Source organism: Giraffa tippelskirchi, chromosome 11 (genome assembly GCF_054371585.1).
Source record: "Giraffa tippelskirchi isolate mGirTip1 chromosome 11, T2T-mGirTip1v1.2.pri, whole genome shotgun sequence".
NCBI lineage: Eukaryota > Metazoa > Chordata > Mammalia > Artiodactyla > Giraffidae > Giraffa > Giraffa tippelskirchi.
Window position 1 is genome coordinate 19,757,287 of NC_137285.1, and position 16,839 is coordinate 19,774,125.

Below are 16,839 nucleotides of genomic sequence, written 5' to 3' on the forward strand. Positions count from 1 at the left end.
AGTCTCAGATGGCCCTCGCTGGACTCATGCCTTCCTGGGCTCCCCCCATTGGCTGGCTAGGAGGCACCTAGGGGTATAGCCTACCCTCTCCTGTCTATTCCCCCAAGAGGGAACCTGGGGGAACCTTCAGGGTACCACTTAAAATGGAGGCTCAGCTCCCTGAGAGCCAGGCTGCTGAGACTGTCTGGGGGGCCAGCGCCAGTATCTGTGCCCCTGGGTTGCTTCCCGGGGCTGAGGGCAGGCTCACCTGGTTCGGGTGTAGGGGTAGGCGTTCCAGGACTCCTCCACCACCCGCAGGGCCGCCTTGGGCAGGATGGAGCGGAACCAGCTGGGGATGTGCATGCCCACATGGTACACTTTGTGCGTGTATTGCCCGGAGCCGCCGGGGCCGTCTGTGTACGGCCGGTTCTCCAGGATCTCCACGCCGCTGCCTTCGCCGTGCGTCTCGTTCCGGCTCTTCTTCTGTGGGGACAAAAGCACAGGGGACCTTTGGGTCTGGAGCTCTCTGCAGAAGGGGAGGGGCTTGGGAGACCCAGCTGAGGGTGCTGGGTGCGGGGAGGGGCTTTGGCCAACCAGGCTGGCTCCTTTTGGGTCACTTCAACACACCCTCCTCAAATACCTCCCTCCACGAGGCTCCATGTGTCCCAGCATTCATGCAGAAGACTGAAGGGCCACGGTTCCCTCTCCGAGCCCAGCACTGCACATGCAAACTCCTCTGTTCTGACTCCTGAATCTCCTGGGACTGAAAGTGTCCCCAAGGTCAGGAACAACAGGAGGTGCTTGCTTTCTCACCTTTTAGCCAACACTGTACTGGAGGTTCTAGCCAGAGAATTAGGCAAGAAAAAGAAATAGTAAGAGGCATTCAAATTGGAAAGAAGAAGTAGGGACTTCCCGGGTGGTACAGTGGTTAATACTCCAATCTCCCAATGCAAGGTGCTCAGGTTCTATCTCTGATCAGGGAACAAGATCCCACATGCCGCAACTAAGAATTTGCATGCTGCAAATAAAGATTCTGCCATAAAGATTCCACGTGCCGCAACTAAGACCCTGTGCAGCCCCAAACATTTTTATATAAAGGAAGAAGCGGGGCTTCTCTCGTGGCTCAGTGGTAAAGAATCTGCCTGCCAATAAGGGAGACATGGGTTCGATCCCTGGTCCAGGAAGATCCCACATGTAGTGGAATAACAAAGCCCGTGAGCCACAACTACTGAGCCTGCACTCCAGAGCTCATGCTCTGCAACAAGAGAAGCCACTTGGAATGAGAAGTCCAAGAACTGCAACTAGAGAAAAGTCCTTGCAGAAACCAAGACCCAGCCCAGCCAAAAATAAAATAAATAAAAGCATTTTTTTTTAAAAAAAGAAAGAAGTAAAACTATCTCAATTTGTTAATGACACAATCTTAAACACAGAAAAACCTAAAATCCCCCCAAATCTGTTAGACCTAATAAATTCAACGGAGTTGCAGGATACAAAATCAACACACAAGAACAAATAATGCAGAAAGGAAATAAAGAAATCATTTCCATTTACAATGGCATCCAAAAGAATAAAATACTTAGGAATAAATTTAACCAAGGAGGAGTGAGAGTTGTATACAGAAAACTATAAAACATTACTGAAAGAAATTAAAGAAGATTTAAATAAATGGAAAAGACGTCTGTGTTCATATGAATTGGAAGATTTAATATTGTTAAGATGTCAACACTCCCCAAAGCAATCCGTGGGTCCAATATAATCCTTATCAAAATCCAATGGCCTTTTCAGTAGAAAGGGAAAAATTGATCCTAAAATTCATACAGAATTTTGAGGGATCTCAAATAGTCAAAACAATCTTGAAAACAAAACAAAGTTGGAAAGCTCACATTTTCTCATATCAAAACTTGCTAATAAGGACTTCCCTGGTAGTCCAGTGGTTAAGAATCCGCCTTCCAAAACAGGGGATGTGGGTTTGATCCCTGGTCAGGAAACTAAGATCCCACATCCTCCATGGCGTGGCCAATTAAAAAAAAAAGTGCTATAAAACTATAGTAATCAAAACAGTGCAGTACTGGCATAGGACAAGTCTGTGTAATGGAGGTAAAAGTTTAGAAATAAATCCAATATTTACATACTACATTTACTGATTTTCAACAAGGGTGCCAAAACCATTCAGTGGGAGAAGGAACAGTCTTTACAACAAATGCTGCTGGGACAATTAGATATCCACATGCCCACAATGCCATACCACTCAAACTCAAAACAGATCAAAGACCAACTTGTTAGAACTAAAAGTATAGAACTCTTAGAAGAAAATATTAGGGCAAATCTTCATGACTTTGGATTTGACAATGGTTTTTCAAATATGATACCCAAAATATAGGCAGTCAGAGAAAAAATATCTAAATTGGACTTTATCGAAATTTAAGAAAGAACAGGGACTTCTCTGATGGTCCAGTGGTTAAGACACTACACATGCTTACACTGCAGGGGGCGTGGGTTCGAGTCTGGTTTGGGAACTAGGACCCTACATGGCATGAGGCACGGCCAAAGAAAAGAAACTTTTGTGTATCAAGGGACACCATCAAGAGAGTGAAAGGACAACCCACAGAATGAAAGGAAAGTTTTTGTAAATAATACAGCTGATAAATTATATCCATATAATGAAATATGACTTGGCCATAAAAAAGAATGAAGTACTGACATATTTTACTACATAGATGAACCCTGAAAACATGCTTAGTTAAAGAAATATACTGTATGACCCCATTTCTATGAAATGCTTAGAACAGGCAAATTTAGAGTCAGAAAGTAGATTATTGGTTGCCTGGGGTTGGGGGATAATGGAGAGTGACTTCTTTATGGGGTGATGAAAATGCTCTAAAATTGTGATAATTTCACAACTCTGAAAAGTGCTAAAAGCCACTAAACTGTACACTTTAAATGTGTGAATTGTGCAGTGTGGGACTCACATCTCAATAAGTCTGGTATAAAATAAAACAGACAAGGAAATAAAAACCAACCCTGCCTCCTGTACTCAACTAAGGTTTCAGAGAGTTCAAACACAAGGAGTGGGAAGGGGCCTTGGAGGCACTGCCTGAGAGACGGAATGCCTAGGTCACTGACCTCCAAGTGTCTCTCTGCCTCCAACGTCCTTCCTGGGGTCTGAAAGGTCAGGTTTCTGCTTTTGCACAAAACCTTTGTGGTCAAGGTGCTGGTGACTTTAAGCCCAGCATCTGTTTCCATAGCAACATGCTGGCATCACCAAGGTCATCTTAGGCCAGCTTCCTGGACAGCAGGTGTGCGCACGCTCGCACATGCATATACCCCGAGTGCAGGCACACACCCACGCCCACAGGCACCCCCAACAGCACTGCCTCATCCTTGGGGCACAACTCTCTCTAGGGCACAAAGATGTGCTATTTCTCCATGGCCAGAGCCACTGAGTGCCCTTCATAAAAAAAAAAAAAAAGACCCTGATTGAGGCCAAGAAAGGGTCAGAGCAGGGACATGCCCATTCCCTGCTCTTTAAAGGAGCTCCTGGAATATGGCCCAGATTCTGTAATGAAAACAGCAACCATTTCCTGGATGCCTTCCAAGCTCCCGCCTCTTACAGCATCCTTGTTGATTAGTGGTTGTGCTAAGTGTCTGGCATGTTCTTTCTCCTTTAGTTACTGCAGCAGCCCCTTGAGAAAGGTGCAGGACTACTCTCACTCCCAATGTTCAGATGGGAAGGTGGAGGCTCAGAGAGGCAGAGTGACCCATCTGAGGTTACAGTTACTAAATGGCAGAGCCGAGACGAACTCAGACCTGTAGGATTCCAGGGCCTGCTCACCCACGGCACTGGGCACCTCAAGGAAATCACCTCAGCACAGAGAGGTGCTGATAAATAGTTACTGAGCAAGTAGAGACTGTAGTCCTAACCCTGTGACCAACCTTCTCTCATCCTGGACAAATTGCTTCTGCCTGGTCTCAGTTCCTAAAACCCTAATCGGGGACGGAGCTCCCTGTCTGCCTAAGGCCCAGGGTAATGGGTTGCAGCCTCCCTGCCATACCATGATCACCTGGAATCTCAAACTGTGACCTTACTTGGGATAGGGTCTTTACAGATGTAATTACTTAAGATGAGGTCATCTTAATGTAAATGGATTGGACAATTTAGGGTGGGCCCTGTATCCAATGAGAAGGCATACTTATGAGAAAAGAAAAAACGGGGGGACACTTCCCTGGTGGTCCAGTGGTTAAGAATCTGCCTTGCAATGCAGAGGACATGGGTTCGATCCCTGGTCAGGAAACTAAGATCCCACATGCTGAGGAGCAGCTAAGGCTGTGCACAACTATTGAGCCCACGTGCCACAACTGAAGAGTCCGTGCACCACAACGGAACACCCGCATGATGTAACGAAGATCCCGTGTGACACGACTGGGACCTGACACAGTGAAAGAAAGAAAAGGAAATGGAGACACAGACACACACACTGGGAAGATGGAGACAGACACACGCAGAGGGCAGGTGGCTGTGTGACAATGGAGGCAGAGACTGCCGTGAGACAGCCTTAAATCGAGAAGTGCCAAGCATTGTTGGCCACCACCAGAAGCTAGGAGAGACAAGGAAGGATTCTCCCCAGCCTCCCAAAGCCTTCAGAGGGAGCATAGCCCCCTAACACCTTGATTTTGAACTTCTACCCTCCAGAACTTTGAGAGAATAAATTTCCATTGCTTTAAGCCACCCAGTGTGTGGTGCTTTGTTACGATGGCCCCAGGGCATGGAATAAACGTCTGGGGTGCCAGGTGGCTTGGCGAGAAAAGGATGTGCAGGTTGGAGGGGCCAGGGCACAGGGAGCCTCTGAAGGTGCCCAGCCAGCTGGGATCTGAGGGCAGAGAAGGACAGAGAGGGAGCAAGGATAGTGGCGGGTGGGGGGTCTTTCCTGCTTGGCCTCAGTGTGGCTGCACAGACCCCAGGTCCCTCCTGGAGGGAGAAGGGGAAGGCAGGCAGTGCTTGGTGCCTCCCCCAGGGACTACAGAAGGATGGGCAGGAGAGATAGACCCAGCTCCCAGGGGCACACAAGCCCAGGGTGAGACCTCATCGGTCCCTCTGCCTACTCTACCCACACAGGCTGGGTGGAGAAACTTCCCTTCCTCCTGTGCTCCCCTGCCCCATCCCTGGAGCCTGGGGTCTGCAAGAGAGGAGTTTGGGCCACCAGGCGTCTGGTGCAGAAAAAGCCCTGGATGAAGGGGAGGGGTGGGGGTAGGTTTAAAAAATTCAAAGACCAAGAAACCCCCTGTCAATCGGGCTCTCTTAGAGCTGTCCAGGGTCCTGGCCAAGCTGCTTCTGATCGCTTTCTCCCTTTGCTGGGCACTTCCTAGAATGGAAGGCTCTCTCTCCGCCAGACAGACCAATTTTTCTTCTTTTGAAATCTGAACAACATGTATATTGAGTTTCATTCAGGCAGATGTGAGGCAGTGTGACACGTGAGTCCATCTTGTTCACAACCTCAGGGAGGAGGTGGCTTGTTCAGCAGGCAGGCCTCTTCCTAGCTGCCACCCCAGCTGGCAAGCGGGATCACTGGGCAATGGATGAAAGGTCTTGCTTTTCTTTCCGCAGAAACAAAGCTGCCTTCCCTGATGGTCCATCCACCTCGTAAGGCCCAGCTCAGAATGGAGGCCCTCCTGGAGCACTGGCCCCAAGCCCACGTGAGCACCGAGTTCCCATGCCCCCAGCCCCACTGGTCTGGTCTCTATTCAGTGGGCTGCATACACATCTGTCTCCCTGCAGGCAATCTTGGAGCACAGAAAGTGCTTTACATTCATCTCTATAGCCCAACCCTCAGCCACAGCCGGGCACAGAAAAGTCTGGTGAATTTAACTTAAAAAAAAAAATTACTCATTTATTTATTGGGCTGTGCCAGGTATTAGTTGTGGCATGTGGGTTCTGGTTCCCTGACCAGGGATGGGACCCAGGACCCCTGCATTGGGAGCATGGAGTCTTAGCCACTGGACCACCAGGAGAGTCCCTCAACTTAGTTTTTTAACAGCATTATTGAGGTACGACTGACATACAGGAAACCATATGTATGTAAAGGTACAGTCACTGGGCTGTGATGGGGGTCCACGCCCATAAAACTGTCACATGGTGGAGATAACGGGCATGTCCACCACCACAGTGGATGGAGCCCCCCAGAACTTCAGGGCCAGAGGTGGGTAAGATAAATTCCAGAGTGGGAGAGGCGACTTGCCTCAGGAGGTGGACGGTGTCAGTGAGACTGTAGGAGGCAACACACAGGAGGCTGGGAACGTTTCACACTAACTGGAGGTACAGGAAAGATGTTGAAAAACAAACAACTTGAAACAGGGGCTGCAGACAGATGGCAGGTGTTTGAGGAGCCCTGAGTCAGAGGTGGCTATATACTCAGAAAAGCCTGGGGTGCCCTGGAAGCTGAAAGCCAGCCCCCGGGATCTTGATGTCCCCAGCCTCCCAGCAGAGCTGATAGCCGCCTGCTGTGGGCCAGGGCTCCCTGCCGGCTCAAGGAGGAGTGAAGAAGCCACAGGACACACAGATCCCCTGGCAGATCAGCTGGTCCTTGAGCAGGCTGAGCCATCTCCCGAGTGCCTGGCACTGGGGGGCTGATGCTAGTCTCGCCTCTCCCCACTCTCTAGGAATAATTATGGGGTAAGTGGTTCAAGAGGGAATCGAGTGGCGCTTCTGAAGAGGCATGAAGCAAACAGCCCCCCAGAGAGGCTGGGTTTGCCTTCTGTTCTCTTCCCGGCCAAGCATTCCATGCAGTGCTCTGGGTCAAACTCAGGATGGACGTGGAGGCCTTGCCGGACTCCCCCTGCCCTGCCATGATCGGGGCCTGTGTAGCCAGGGGCGACACTGAGGTATCCGTGTACCCTGAAGAGCCAGAGCCAGATGGGAAGCAGGTTCATAATCAGGCCCCTAAGTGGGAGGAAGGCTGCCAGGCTAGGCAAAGGGCTGGGGCACCGAGAATGAGCGAGAGGCTGGCAGAGAAGCTGGGATGGGATCCCACCCTCCACTGAGCAGGACCCCAGCCAAGACCTCAAGGAGCAGGAGCTCTGGTCCCATCTGGGCCATAAGGACCCAATCCTGGGGCTCCCCATCCTGGGTTCCAGGTTACTCAGGCACTGAGTAGGGAGCCCAGCAATGTCTGGGGTTGGGTGGTCATCTCTGGCTTTTCACAGGACCAATCATCCTCAAAGCCATTTGAGTGCATGCTAAGTCGTTTCAGTTGTGTCCAACTCTTTGCAACCCTGTGGACTATAGTCTTCCAGGCTCCTCTATCCTTGGGATTCTCCAGGCAAGAATACTAGAGGGGGTTGCCATACCCTTCTCCATGGGATCTTTCCAACCTAGGGATCGAACAGGCATCTCTTACGTCTCCTGCACTGGCAGGTGGGTTCTTTACCACTAGCGCCACCTGGGAAACCCCAAAGTCATCTGTGACTCTGTAAATCAGCCACTTAGCCTAGGGTAGAGAGAAAAGTGTGTACCTGGAGCCAGGAGGCAGGCTGTGTGCTCCCGGACAAGTCACTGAACTTCTCTGGGCCTCATACCTTCCTGTCTGTCAAATGGATTGTTATGGACTGAACGTTTGTGTCCCTTGTCCCCCTAAATTCATATGTCACAGCCCCAACCTCCAATGTGATAGTGCTGGGAGGTCAGGCCTTTGGGAGGTGTTTAGGTCATGAAGGTGAGGCCCTAATAATGGGATCAGTATAAAGAGATCCCCCCAAGGAGCTCCCTGGCTCCATCCACTGTGTGAAGACACAGTGAGAAGGTGACTGTCTGTAAGCCTAGAAGAGAGCCCTCACCATACACTGAATCTATCAGCACCTTGATCTTGGACTTTCCAGCCTCCGGCACTGTGAGAAATAAATGTCTGTTGTTTAAGCTGCCTCGTCTGCAGCATTTTACAGCCCAAGCTGATGAAACGCAAGGATGATATCTGGATCAGTGAAAAGATGGGTGTTAAATACAAAAAGTGCTAGTTTTACTGGCGCTGTGAATACTGTGCTGGTGAGACAACCCAAAGCCACAGACACCTGCAGCATGTTGCATGTGCCTGGCTTCGTGCTTGGAAGCCAGAGCTCCAGAGCAATTCAGACACTGACCGGGAGCCCACTGGACAGACACTGCTGTGAAGGCCGCAGTGCCACCTCACCCTCACGTTGGTGCCACCTCACCCTCACGTTGGTGCTAAGAGCCGCTATGGGCACGGTGGGGCCCGCCCCAGCCCCACCACCCACCTGTATCATGTACAGCTGGGCGATGCGGTACTCCTCCACAGTCATTGGCAGAGGAATCCGATATTCCTTTATAATCATCTTGGAGTCCAAGCCTTCCCGTCGATGGGGAACTGCGTGTTGGGACTTCTAGACGAGGTTCCTTAAATAACCATGACAAAATTCACCAAGGACCCCTGAGAGAGAAACAGAGGACAGGAGAGTCACTTTCTGCAAAGGCTGGTGAGTATAGTGGCACAGGAAGGACCTAGTCTTGATCCCAGGTTAGAATTCTGACCTCAGTTTGGCCACAAGCCCACAGCGTGACCTTGAGCCCAACGTGTGACCTTGAGCAGGTTCCCTCAACCTCCCCAGCCTCCATTTTCCCTGTTGGCTCAGCAACTGTGTACAGGACGTGTATAAACTGATCAGCCTGGTGGAAATAAAGGATTGTTCTCCTGCTAGCGAAAGCCAGGCAACAGGAGGGCATCGCATCCCCTAAGAGTCAAGAGCATCGCGCTCCTGTTTTACTAGCAGGTCCAACAAGCGGCAGCCTCAGCTCTCCTGTGTTCTGGGGTAGCTGGAGGCAGGCATGGTGATAGCAGCAAGTGATGATGGCTGGCAAGAAGTTAGGACAGGGGCTTCCCTGCTGGTCCAGTGGTTAAGACTGTGCACTTCCCATGCAGGGGGCACGGGTTTGATCCCTGCTTGGGGAGCTAAGATCCTGCATGCTGCGTGGCCAAAAATTTTTTAAAAAGGGTACAACTTGAAGATATAAATGAAATGAAATATAATACATAAATAAAATATACTAAAAATAAGAAGGCAGGACAAATGAAACTATGAAAAACAAATGTGAGAAATTTAAAAAACCGGCGGTCTGGGACCCTTCAGCATCAGGGCAATCGGTTCTGCTCCTGTCACTGGGCACAGATGGCAACACTGCTTCCCAGCAGGAGATCTCAAGTTATCAAAGGAGGTGACCTTAAGTGTAGTTTCAGTTCAATCCACCACCCACTGCTTACTGATACCTACTCTACTGTTGACATTGGGCTAGGTCTTGGAGGTAGAAGAGGAAAGTAAGATACATGGGTGGATCGCACAGCATGTGAATTATGTATCAATAAAGCTCTTTAAAAACATAAGCAAGGGGCTTCCCCTGGCATTCCAGTGGTTAAGACCCCGCCTTCCACTGCAAGCTGTGCGGGTTCAATCCTGGCCTGGGAGTTAAGATCCCACCTGCCTAGCAGCCAAAAAAACAAAACGTACAATGGAAGCAATATTGTAACAAATTCAATAGACTTTAAAAATGGTCCAGATTAAAAAAATTTTCTTAATTAAAAAACTATAAGCAAGCAATGTATTCATAGCAGCTTGTATTTAACACGACAATATATTTGAGGAAGACCTGCACCTAAAGGAATCATATTTTAAAAAACAAATGTAATGCTTGAAGGAAGCATATCCTCAGTGATCTGGAAAATGAAATCACCCATCAGAGTCTATCCTCTAGATGGCGGGGGCTTTGCTGTAAATATATTTGGTTACCCCTAGAGAGATCAGATGGTATTAACTGGAAGCTGAGCGAAGGCTTCCAAGACAGGCAGTGGCAGAATCAGGATAGTACTTTAGAAGGATCACGCCGGGGACAGCAGTTGGTGAGGATTCACGGTGACTGGAGGCAGGGTGTCAGCTAAGTGATAAAAGTGAGGGACCGACCAGGCAGGCAGCTTCCCCAAGGCACCAAGTGTACGAGGCATGAGCATCGCACAGGCACTAATGCATTACTGGATAACTAACGAGACTGGGAAAAGCATATATACCAGAACTCCTGGGATAATCAGTACATAAAATGAAAAAGAAATCCTTTAACAAACCACCTAACAGGAGAGATGGAACTGGGGGGTGTATATAAATAGGCCAGAGATGGCCCTGCATAAGTAGCCCAAAAAGACCCCCATGCTGTTAACTTCTTTACAGCAGTTAGGTCTATATCCCTCAGTAGGTCTAGTCCCTCAGTCATATCCGACTCTTTCTGACCCTATGGACTGTAGTCCACCAGGCTCCTCTGTCCATGGGATTCTCCAGGTAACAATACTGGAGTGGGTTGCCATGCCCTCCTCCAGGGGATTTTCCTGACTCAGGAATCAAACTCGCGTCTCCTACACTGCCAGCATTGCAGGCAGATTCTTTACCGCTGAGCCACCTGGGAAGCCCAGGTAGGACTATTAGCCCCCCTACAAAACCTCTAGCACCAAACTCAACTTCTCACATATCCAATTGCTTAAATACAGTCCAGATAAGCATCTTTTTAGCCAATTAAGACTTCGTCTATGGACTTGCCTGGTGGGCCAGTGGTTGAGAATCCGCCTTCCAATTTTAGCGGACACGGGTTCCATCCCTGGTCCGGGAAGAATCCACGTGCCCCAGGGCAACTAAGACCATGAGCCACAGCTTTGGAGCCCAAGAGCTCTAGAGCTCATGCTCTGCAATAAGAGCAGTCTGTGTGCAGCAATGAAGACTCAGGGCAGCCAAAAAAAAAAAAGAGAGAGAAACAAGAACCTGGGCTCAGCTAGGGTAGCACAACACCTAGGCTGACACTCTCAAGAGAGTAAGACACCAATTTGGGCACCTCCACACACACACACACACACACACACACACACACACACACACACACACACAATGAGAAAGAATTTATGTTTGGGAGGTTGGACGAAATGAGGACTGGAGACAGGGAAGGAAAAACCTAGGTTCAATAAGTGCTATGTTTCCAAATCTTTTCCACTGGTTTTGGGACTCCTTCTGCAGCAAAGGATAAGTGCAATGACCAAGAATGACCTTGGGCAAGACCCACGTTGTCTAAATAACAAAGAGGACATATGCTAACAAAGAGGTCAGACGCAAACTCTAAATGTTCTCGAGAAACTGTAGGAATCTAAGCAATCTGCCCTTCTGGGCTCTTCACAGCTCCACAGTAGATGACCTGCCCACACTCGACCGTAAACAAGTCAGACCAAGTGTCTGCTGGTTTGTTTCCTCTGGCCTGCTAGGCACCAGGGCAGGCTGTGGGGCTGGACTATGCTTCTTTCTTCCATGCGAGTGTGCTCAGTCATGTTCGATTCTTTGCAACATTATGGACTGTAGCCCGCCAGGCTCCTCTGTCCATGGGATTCTCCAAGGAAAAATACTGGAGTGAGTTGCCATGCCTTCCTCCAGGGGATCTTCCTGACCCAGGGGTTGAACCTGCATCTCCTGCGGCTCCTGTATTGCAGGCAGATTCTTTACCGTTGAGTCACTGGGGAAGCCCGTTTAAGTGCGTGGTAACTAACAATAGGGGAGAGGAATCAGAACTCTAAAAGTGACACAAAATGTTCCGGCAAGGACTTCCCTAGTGGTCCAGTGGTTAAGACTTCACATTCCAATGCAGGGGGTGCGGGTTCGATACCTGGTAGGGGAGTTAAGATCCCACATGCCTTTCGGCCAAAAACCCAAAACATAAGCCAGAGGCAATATTGTAACAAATTCCATAAAGATATTTTAAAAAACTGGTCCACGTCAAGAAAAAAAAAAAAAGTCTATTTAAAAAATGTGCCGGCAATCACAGTGGAGCTCCACCTTGGGATCTGAGGTCATAACCTGACAACGCCTTTCTCAGCTGTGTGACCTGTGCGTCAGTCTCTGTATACACATAATGGGGATAACACCACCTGCCGTCCAGAGTCATCACCAGGGTCACCGAGATAAAGGCAGGTGAAGTGCTCACACGCCAGGGGGTGTTGTCACTCAGAGGGGATTTCAGAAAGGGTTTACAGAATGTGGAGCTTTCAGACGACATGAGTTGGGCTTCCCGGCTCAGTGAGATTCTGTTCAGCAGAGCAGGTGGGAGGAGGATGCTTTGGGAGAAGGAACAGCATGTGCCAAGACCCTGGGGCAAGAACGTGATGCTCCATCTGAATGACCTCTCACTGGTGCACCCCCAGTATTGCCACATCGTGTCCCTGGAGGATGGTACCGGGGCAGGGGTTGGGGTGCAAAGGCCACCGGCAGCCACTGTCCCCAGGGCAGGAAGTGCTCAAGGCCAAAACGTGGCTGTTCCCTGAAGCTAGGCATGACAGCCTGCTCACATTCACATGGAGTCCAGTGTCAGGTTGAGCGGGAGCAGGGTGACATGTGATCTGCCTTTGCTGCCAGGAGGGCTTTCTCCCAGGGGAGGAAGGCACACTGGCCAGATGAGGTGTGACCACAAAGCACACATTTCTCAACCACCACTTCTGCACAGAAGTCAAGCTGTCCTTCTGAGCAGCCCTGGGGAAGGTCTGTGGTCATCCACGCCTGTCCGGGCTGATCTCTGGGAAGCCGTCGGTGCTCTGCCTGCCTCAGGTCACTCTGCCTCGGCCGGAGGAGCAGTGCTCAGGAGAGGGACATGGGCCATCTGGGGGGTTTCTTTCAAGGAGATCACTCTGAAGGGCCCGGCAGTCTCTTGCCTCTTTGAGTACTCGCATTTTATTTACTTAAAATCAGATCTGTTTCTTTCTACACCTACACTAGTCGGTTCAGACAACCATCCTGACTTCCTGTTGACGGAGGAGTAGGGGCACTTCCGTTCTCAAAATGACACAGAATGACTAAAGACACAGAAAAGTCACCATGGCCGTGAAACGAGGAAATGGTTGCACCCCCTAACCACAGTCCGTGAAGGACAGCAGCCAGACACCATGAGGTCCAAGCTGTCAGCAAGGGACATGCTGAGAGGTAACATGTGCCACCTTGAACCTCCAAACAAATAACATCACCTCCTGGAAGACACAGAACTGTGGAGTCTAGGGCTGTGGATGCCCCCGGGGGAAGACAGCCATTGTCCCGCATTTTGTTTTCTACTTAAAGTTTTTAAAAGTTATTTTTTATTTATTGTTAGGCTGTGGGCTTCTCTGGTAGCTCAGCTGGTAAAGAATTCACCTGCAACACAGGAGACCCCAGTTTGATTCCTGGATTGGAAAGATCGGCTGGAGAAGGGATAGGCTACTCACTCCAGTATTCTTGGGCTTCCTTGGTGGCTCAGCTGGTAAAGAATCCGCCTGTAATGTGGGAGACCTGGGTTTGATCCATGGGTTGGGAAGATCCCCTGGAGAAGGGAATGGCTACCCACTCCAGTATTCTGGCCTGGAGAATTCCATGAATGGTATAGTCCATGGGGTCGCAAAGAGTTGGACACGACTGAATGACTTTCACTTTCATTAGGCTGCACGGGGTCTTAGTTGCAGTATGCAGGTTTTTAATTGCAGCATGTGGGATCTTAGTTCCCTGACCAGGGATCAAACCCAGGCCCCTCACATTGGGAGCATGGAGTATTAACCTCTGGACCACCAGATAACTCCCTTCTTTTCTGTTTTTTTATTGAATTATTACATAGATCCAGAAACGTGCACATAAGTACACATCGGTATATTTTCACAAACTGAACACACCCATATGACCAGAACCCAGGTCAAAAAACAGAAAGTTAACAACCCAGAGCCCCACCCCACCCCCACACCAACCCACCGAGGCACAACCTCCCCAGCCATGGACAACCACCGTCCCGCCTTTTGCCTGTTTTGTATTTTGTACTAGGTTGAAGCCTGGGCTTCCCAGGTAGTGGTAAAGAATCCGCCTGCCTATGCAGGAGATGTAAAAGACACAGGTTCAATCCCTGGGTCAGGAAGATCTCCTAGAGGAGGAAATGGCAATCCAGTCCAGTATCCTTGCCTGGAGAATCCCTGGACAGAGGAGCTTGGTAGGCTACAGTCTGTGGGGTCTCAAAGAGTCAGACATGACTGAAGCAATTTCACACTCATGCACTAGGTTGAAGCCTACAAATTGCCAATATCCAACTGTCTTTGACCCACCAAATGAGCAATTTCATATGAAATTATCCTGTAAGTGCACTTTTGATTCTAAGCTGCTTTTGAAACATCATGCTCCCAGAGTTCATCCAATTTGCTGCATGTAATTGTAGAGGGCTCACTCTCATTGCTATCTAGCATTTCACTCAGTAAATATGCTATAATTGATTTAACTATTCCATTGTTGATGGGCATTTGGGTAATTTTCAATTTGGAGTTTATTGGGAATAGGGCTGCTGTGAACAACTGAATACACTCACATATGCAATTTTACATTATGGAATGGAAGGGGAGTGACAGTCAATGGAAAAATCACACCAATATGCCATTTCTATGTCAGAACCTAGTTTTCCAAGGAAAGGAGTGAAGTGGGGCTTGGGAAGGAGGTGGGGCAGTGAGGGGATGGATAATAATATAGAGAATCAAAGACTTAAAGAGCTTTTTTATGAACCACAATGACTGCATGAACCCCCAAACCTGAGACAGCTGGAGTCCCTGGGGACAGGATAAATAACAGCTCTGAGAAGACAGTCTTCTAGACAATAAATTAGCCCAAAATGCAGCTTCAGACTGCCCCGGATCATTCCCTGCATGCTGTTATTTAGAAGGTAGCTACAGAACAATAATCAGAAAGAAATTCACATAGGTCGTGTGCATTAAGAGTGGGATGGGGGATAAAGAACATGCACTACAGGAGGAATCATCCAGAAAAATGCAGAAAGATTTCAGCAAAACAGCTCTCCCTTGAGTCAGAGAAATTACAGATATAATCTCCTAGAAACAAGTGGGGGCAGAGGAGTGGAAGAAAGTAAACAGAAATTTAAACAAGAAATTACTGGATAACAGAAGAGATGAAAGCTGAAAGGCTGGTAAGCAGAGTTCAGGGGGAAATGGAAAAGAAAAACAAATACATCACAGATACTTTTTAGAGCCTTATCATAAGCAATGAATAAAGGGGCAAAGCATAGTGTGAACAATTAGGGATGGTAGGCGGGCTTGAGAAACTCACAGAAGATTAAGTGAAGACTAATAAGACAAAATGACAGAGACGGGAGGCAGAAGGAAATCCAACATATATATAATTGGTATGCTTCTCTGAGAAAATAGAATAATAGAATGGAAGTGGGAGAAGTATTCAAATATATAATGAAAAAAATTCCCTGAAATAAAAAAGATTTGACTCTGCAGATTAACTGCCATTCTGTGGTCCAGGAAAACCTGATGGTATAACAAACATCAAGACATCCTTAAAAATGTGATTGAGCTTAAAGGATAAAGAATCATACATACAACTAGGGGGGATGGGGAGGTGGGTTGAGGACAATCAAAGTCCTCCTCAGCAACACTATTTCAAAACACAGTGGAGCAATATCTACAGAGTTCTAAGAGAAGGAAAATGTAAACCAGAATCTTTATACCCAGCTAAACTGTCCTTTAAGCATAAAGTGAATAGACATTCTGAAACATGAATTTAGGAGCTTAGACATCCATAAAGTGTCTTTAAAATTACCTGATGCTAAAATCCAACCAACTCAAAGATAAATAAAGGTAAGTTCATCAATGGAGAGATCCTGGTGAATACTAAGTTATATTTTTGAAATCATGACAATTATGGTTACTGAATAAAACACAAAGACCTTGACATGGTATATAAATAATATAACTAAGAAAAATTGAGAATGGAACAACAGAAGTTGATGATAATTTCCTCAACTTCCATGGCACGGAAGTTGATTCATTATGTAGTTTAAAAAACTAATGAGGAATGAATAGTTGGAGCACAGGAATTTTTAGATCAGTAGAATTACTGGACATGATGCTGCCATGCTAAATGCATATCATTATACATTTGTCAAAACTCATAGATTGTGCAACACAAAAAGAGTGACCCTTAGTGGAAAGTATGGACTTTGGGTGATAACAATATATCAATGTAGCGTCATCGGTTGTAATGTACTACGCCACAGGGGGATGTTGATAATAGGGGAGGCTGCGCTTGTGTACATGGGGGTGGGGAGCATATGGAGAATCTCTGTACCTTCCTCTCAATTTTGCTGTGAATTTAAAACTTCCCTAAAAAATAAATTTTATTACTTAAAAATTTAACAACTCTAACCTTTTAAAGTTTTTCTGTCAGAAAGTAGATTAGAGGTTAGCAGGGGCAAGGGAGAAGAGGGGAATGGGGAGTCATTGTTGAATGCTTACAGAGTTTCCATTTTGGTGATAAAAAAAATCCTGAAAATAGCAGTGGGGATAGTTGTACAACACTGTAAATGTACCAATGCCACACAATTTTACACTTAAAAAGTGGTTAAAAAGGCAAATTTTGTCATATATAAATATATATCACAATTTAAAAAATTACTGTAATAGAAAAAAAAAATTACTGTAATAGGCCAACAACCATTGAGGTGTACATTTTAAATGTGAATTGTATGGGATGTGAATTATATCTAACAAATCTCTTAAGGGAATTCCCTTGTGGTCCAGTGGTTAAGACTCTGCATTTCTACTGCAGGGGGCACAGGTACCATTCCTAATCAGGGAACCTACAAGCCTGGTGGTGCAGCCAAAATAATAATAGTAATAATAATAATAATAAACTTGTTAAGTTTGTTTCTTCTTTTCTCATCTTAACTCTAACCTGTTAGAAACTATTATCACCGATGATGAAGAAATGTTTTTCTGAAGTTTAACAAATACATGCAAATAGGTGATTTGTCGTTGGTTAAATTCA

General features: G+C 47.4%; 1 protein-coding gene across 18 annotated transcripts in view; it reads right to left on the reverse strand.

Moving 5' to 3' along the window:
* Positions 1-16,839, reverse strand: part of PITPNM2 (phosphatidylinositol transfer protein membrane associated 2) — a 157,182-nt gene that overhangs the window by 28,690 nt on the left and 111,653 nt on the right. For 16 of the 18 annotated variants that reach the window (XR_014068548.1, XM_081540208.1, XM_081540206.1 and 13 more), the window contains 2 exons: positions 8,242-8,414; positions 248-462 (listed from right to left, as the gene is read on the reverse strand). Coding sequence is in view for 17 of the 18 variants with exons in the window: in XM_081540208.1 (XP_081396334.1) it covers positions 248-462; positions 8,242-8,319 (293 nt within the window). In the remaining variant the exon portion in view is untranslated. The remainder of the gene's footprint in view (positions 1-247; positions 463-8,241; positions 8,415-16,839) is intronic. The other 2 variants (XM_081540212.1, XM_081540207.1) reach the window with 1 other exon arrangement.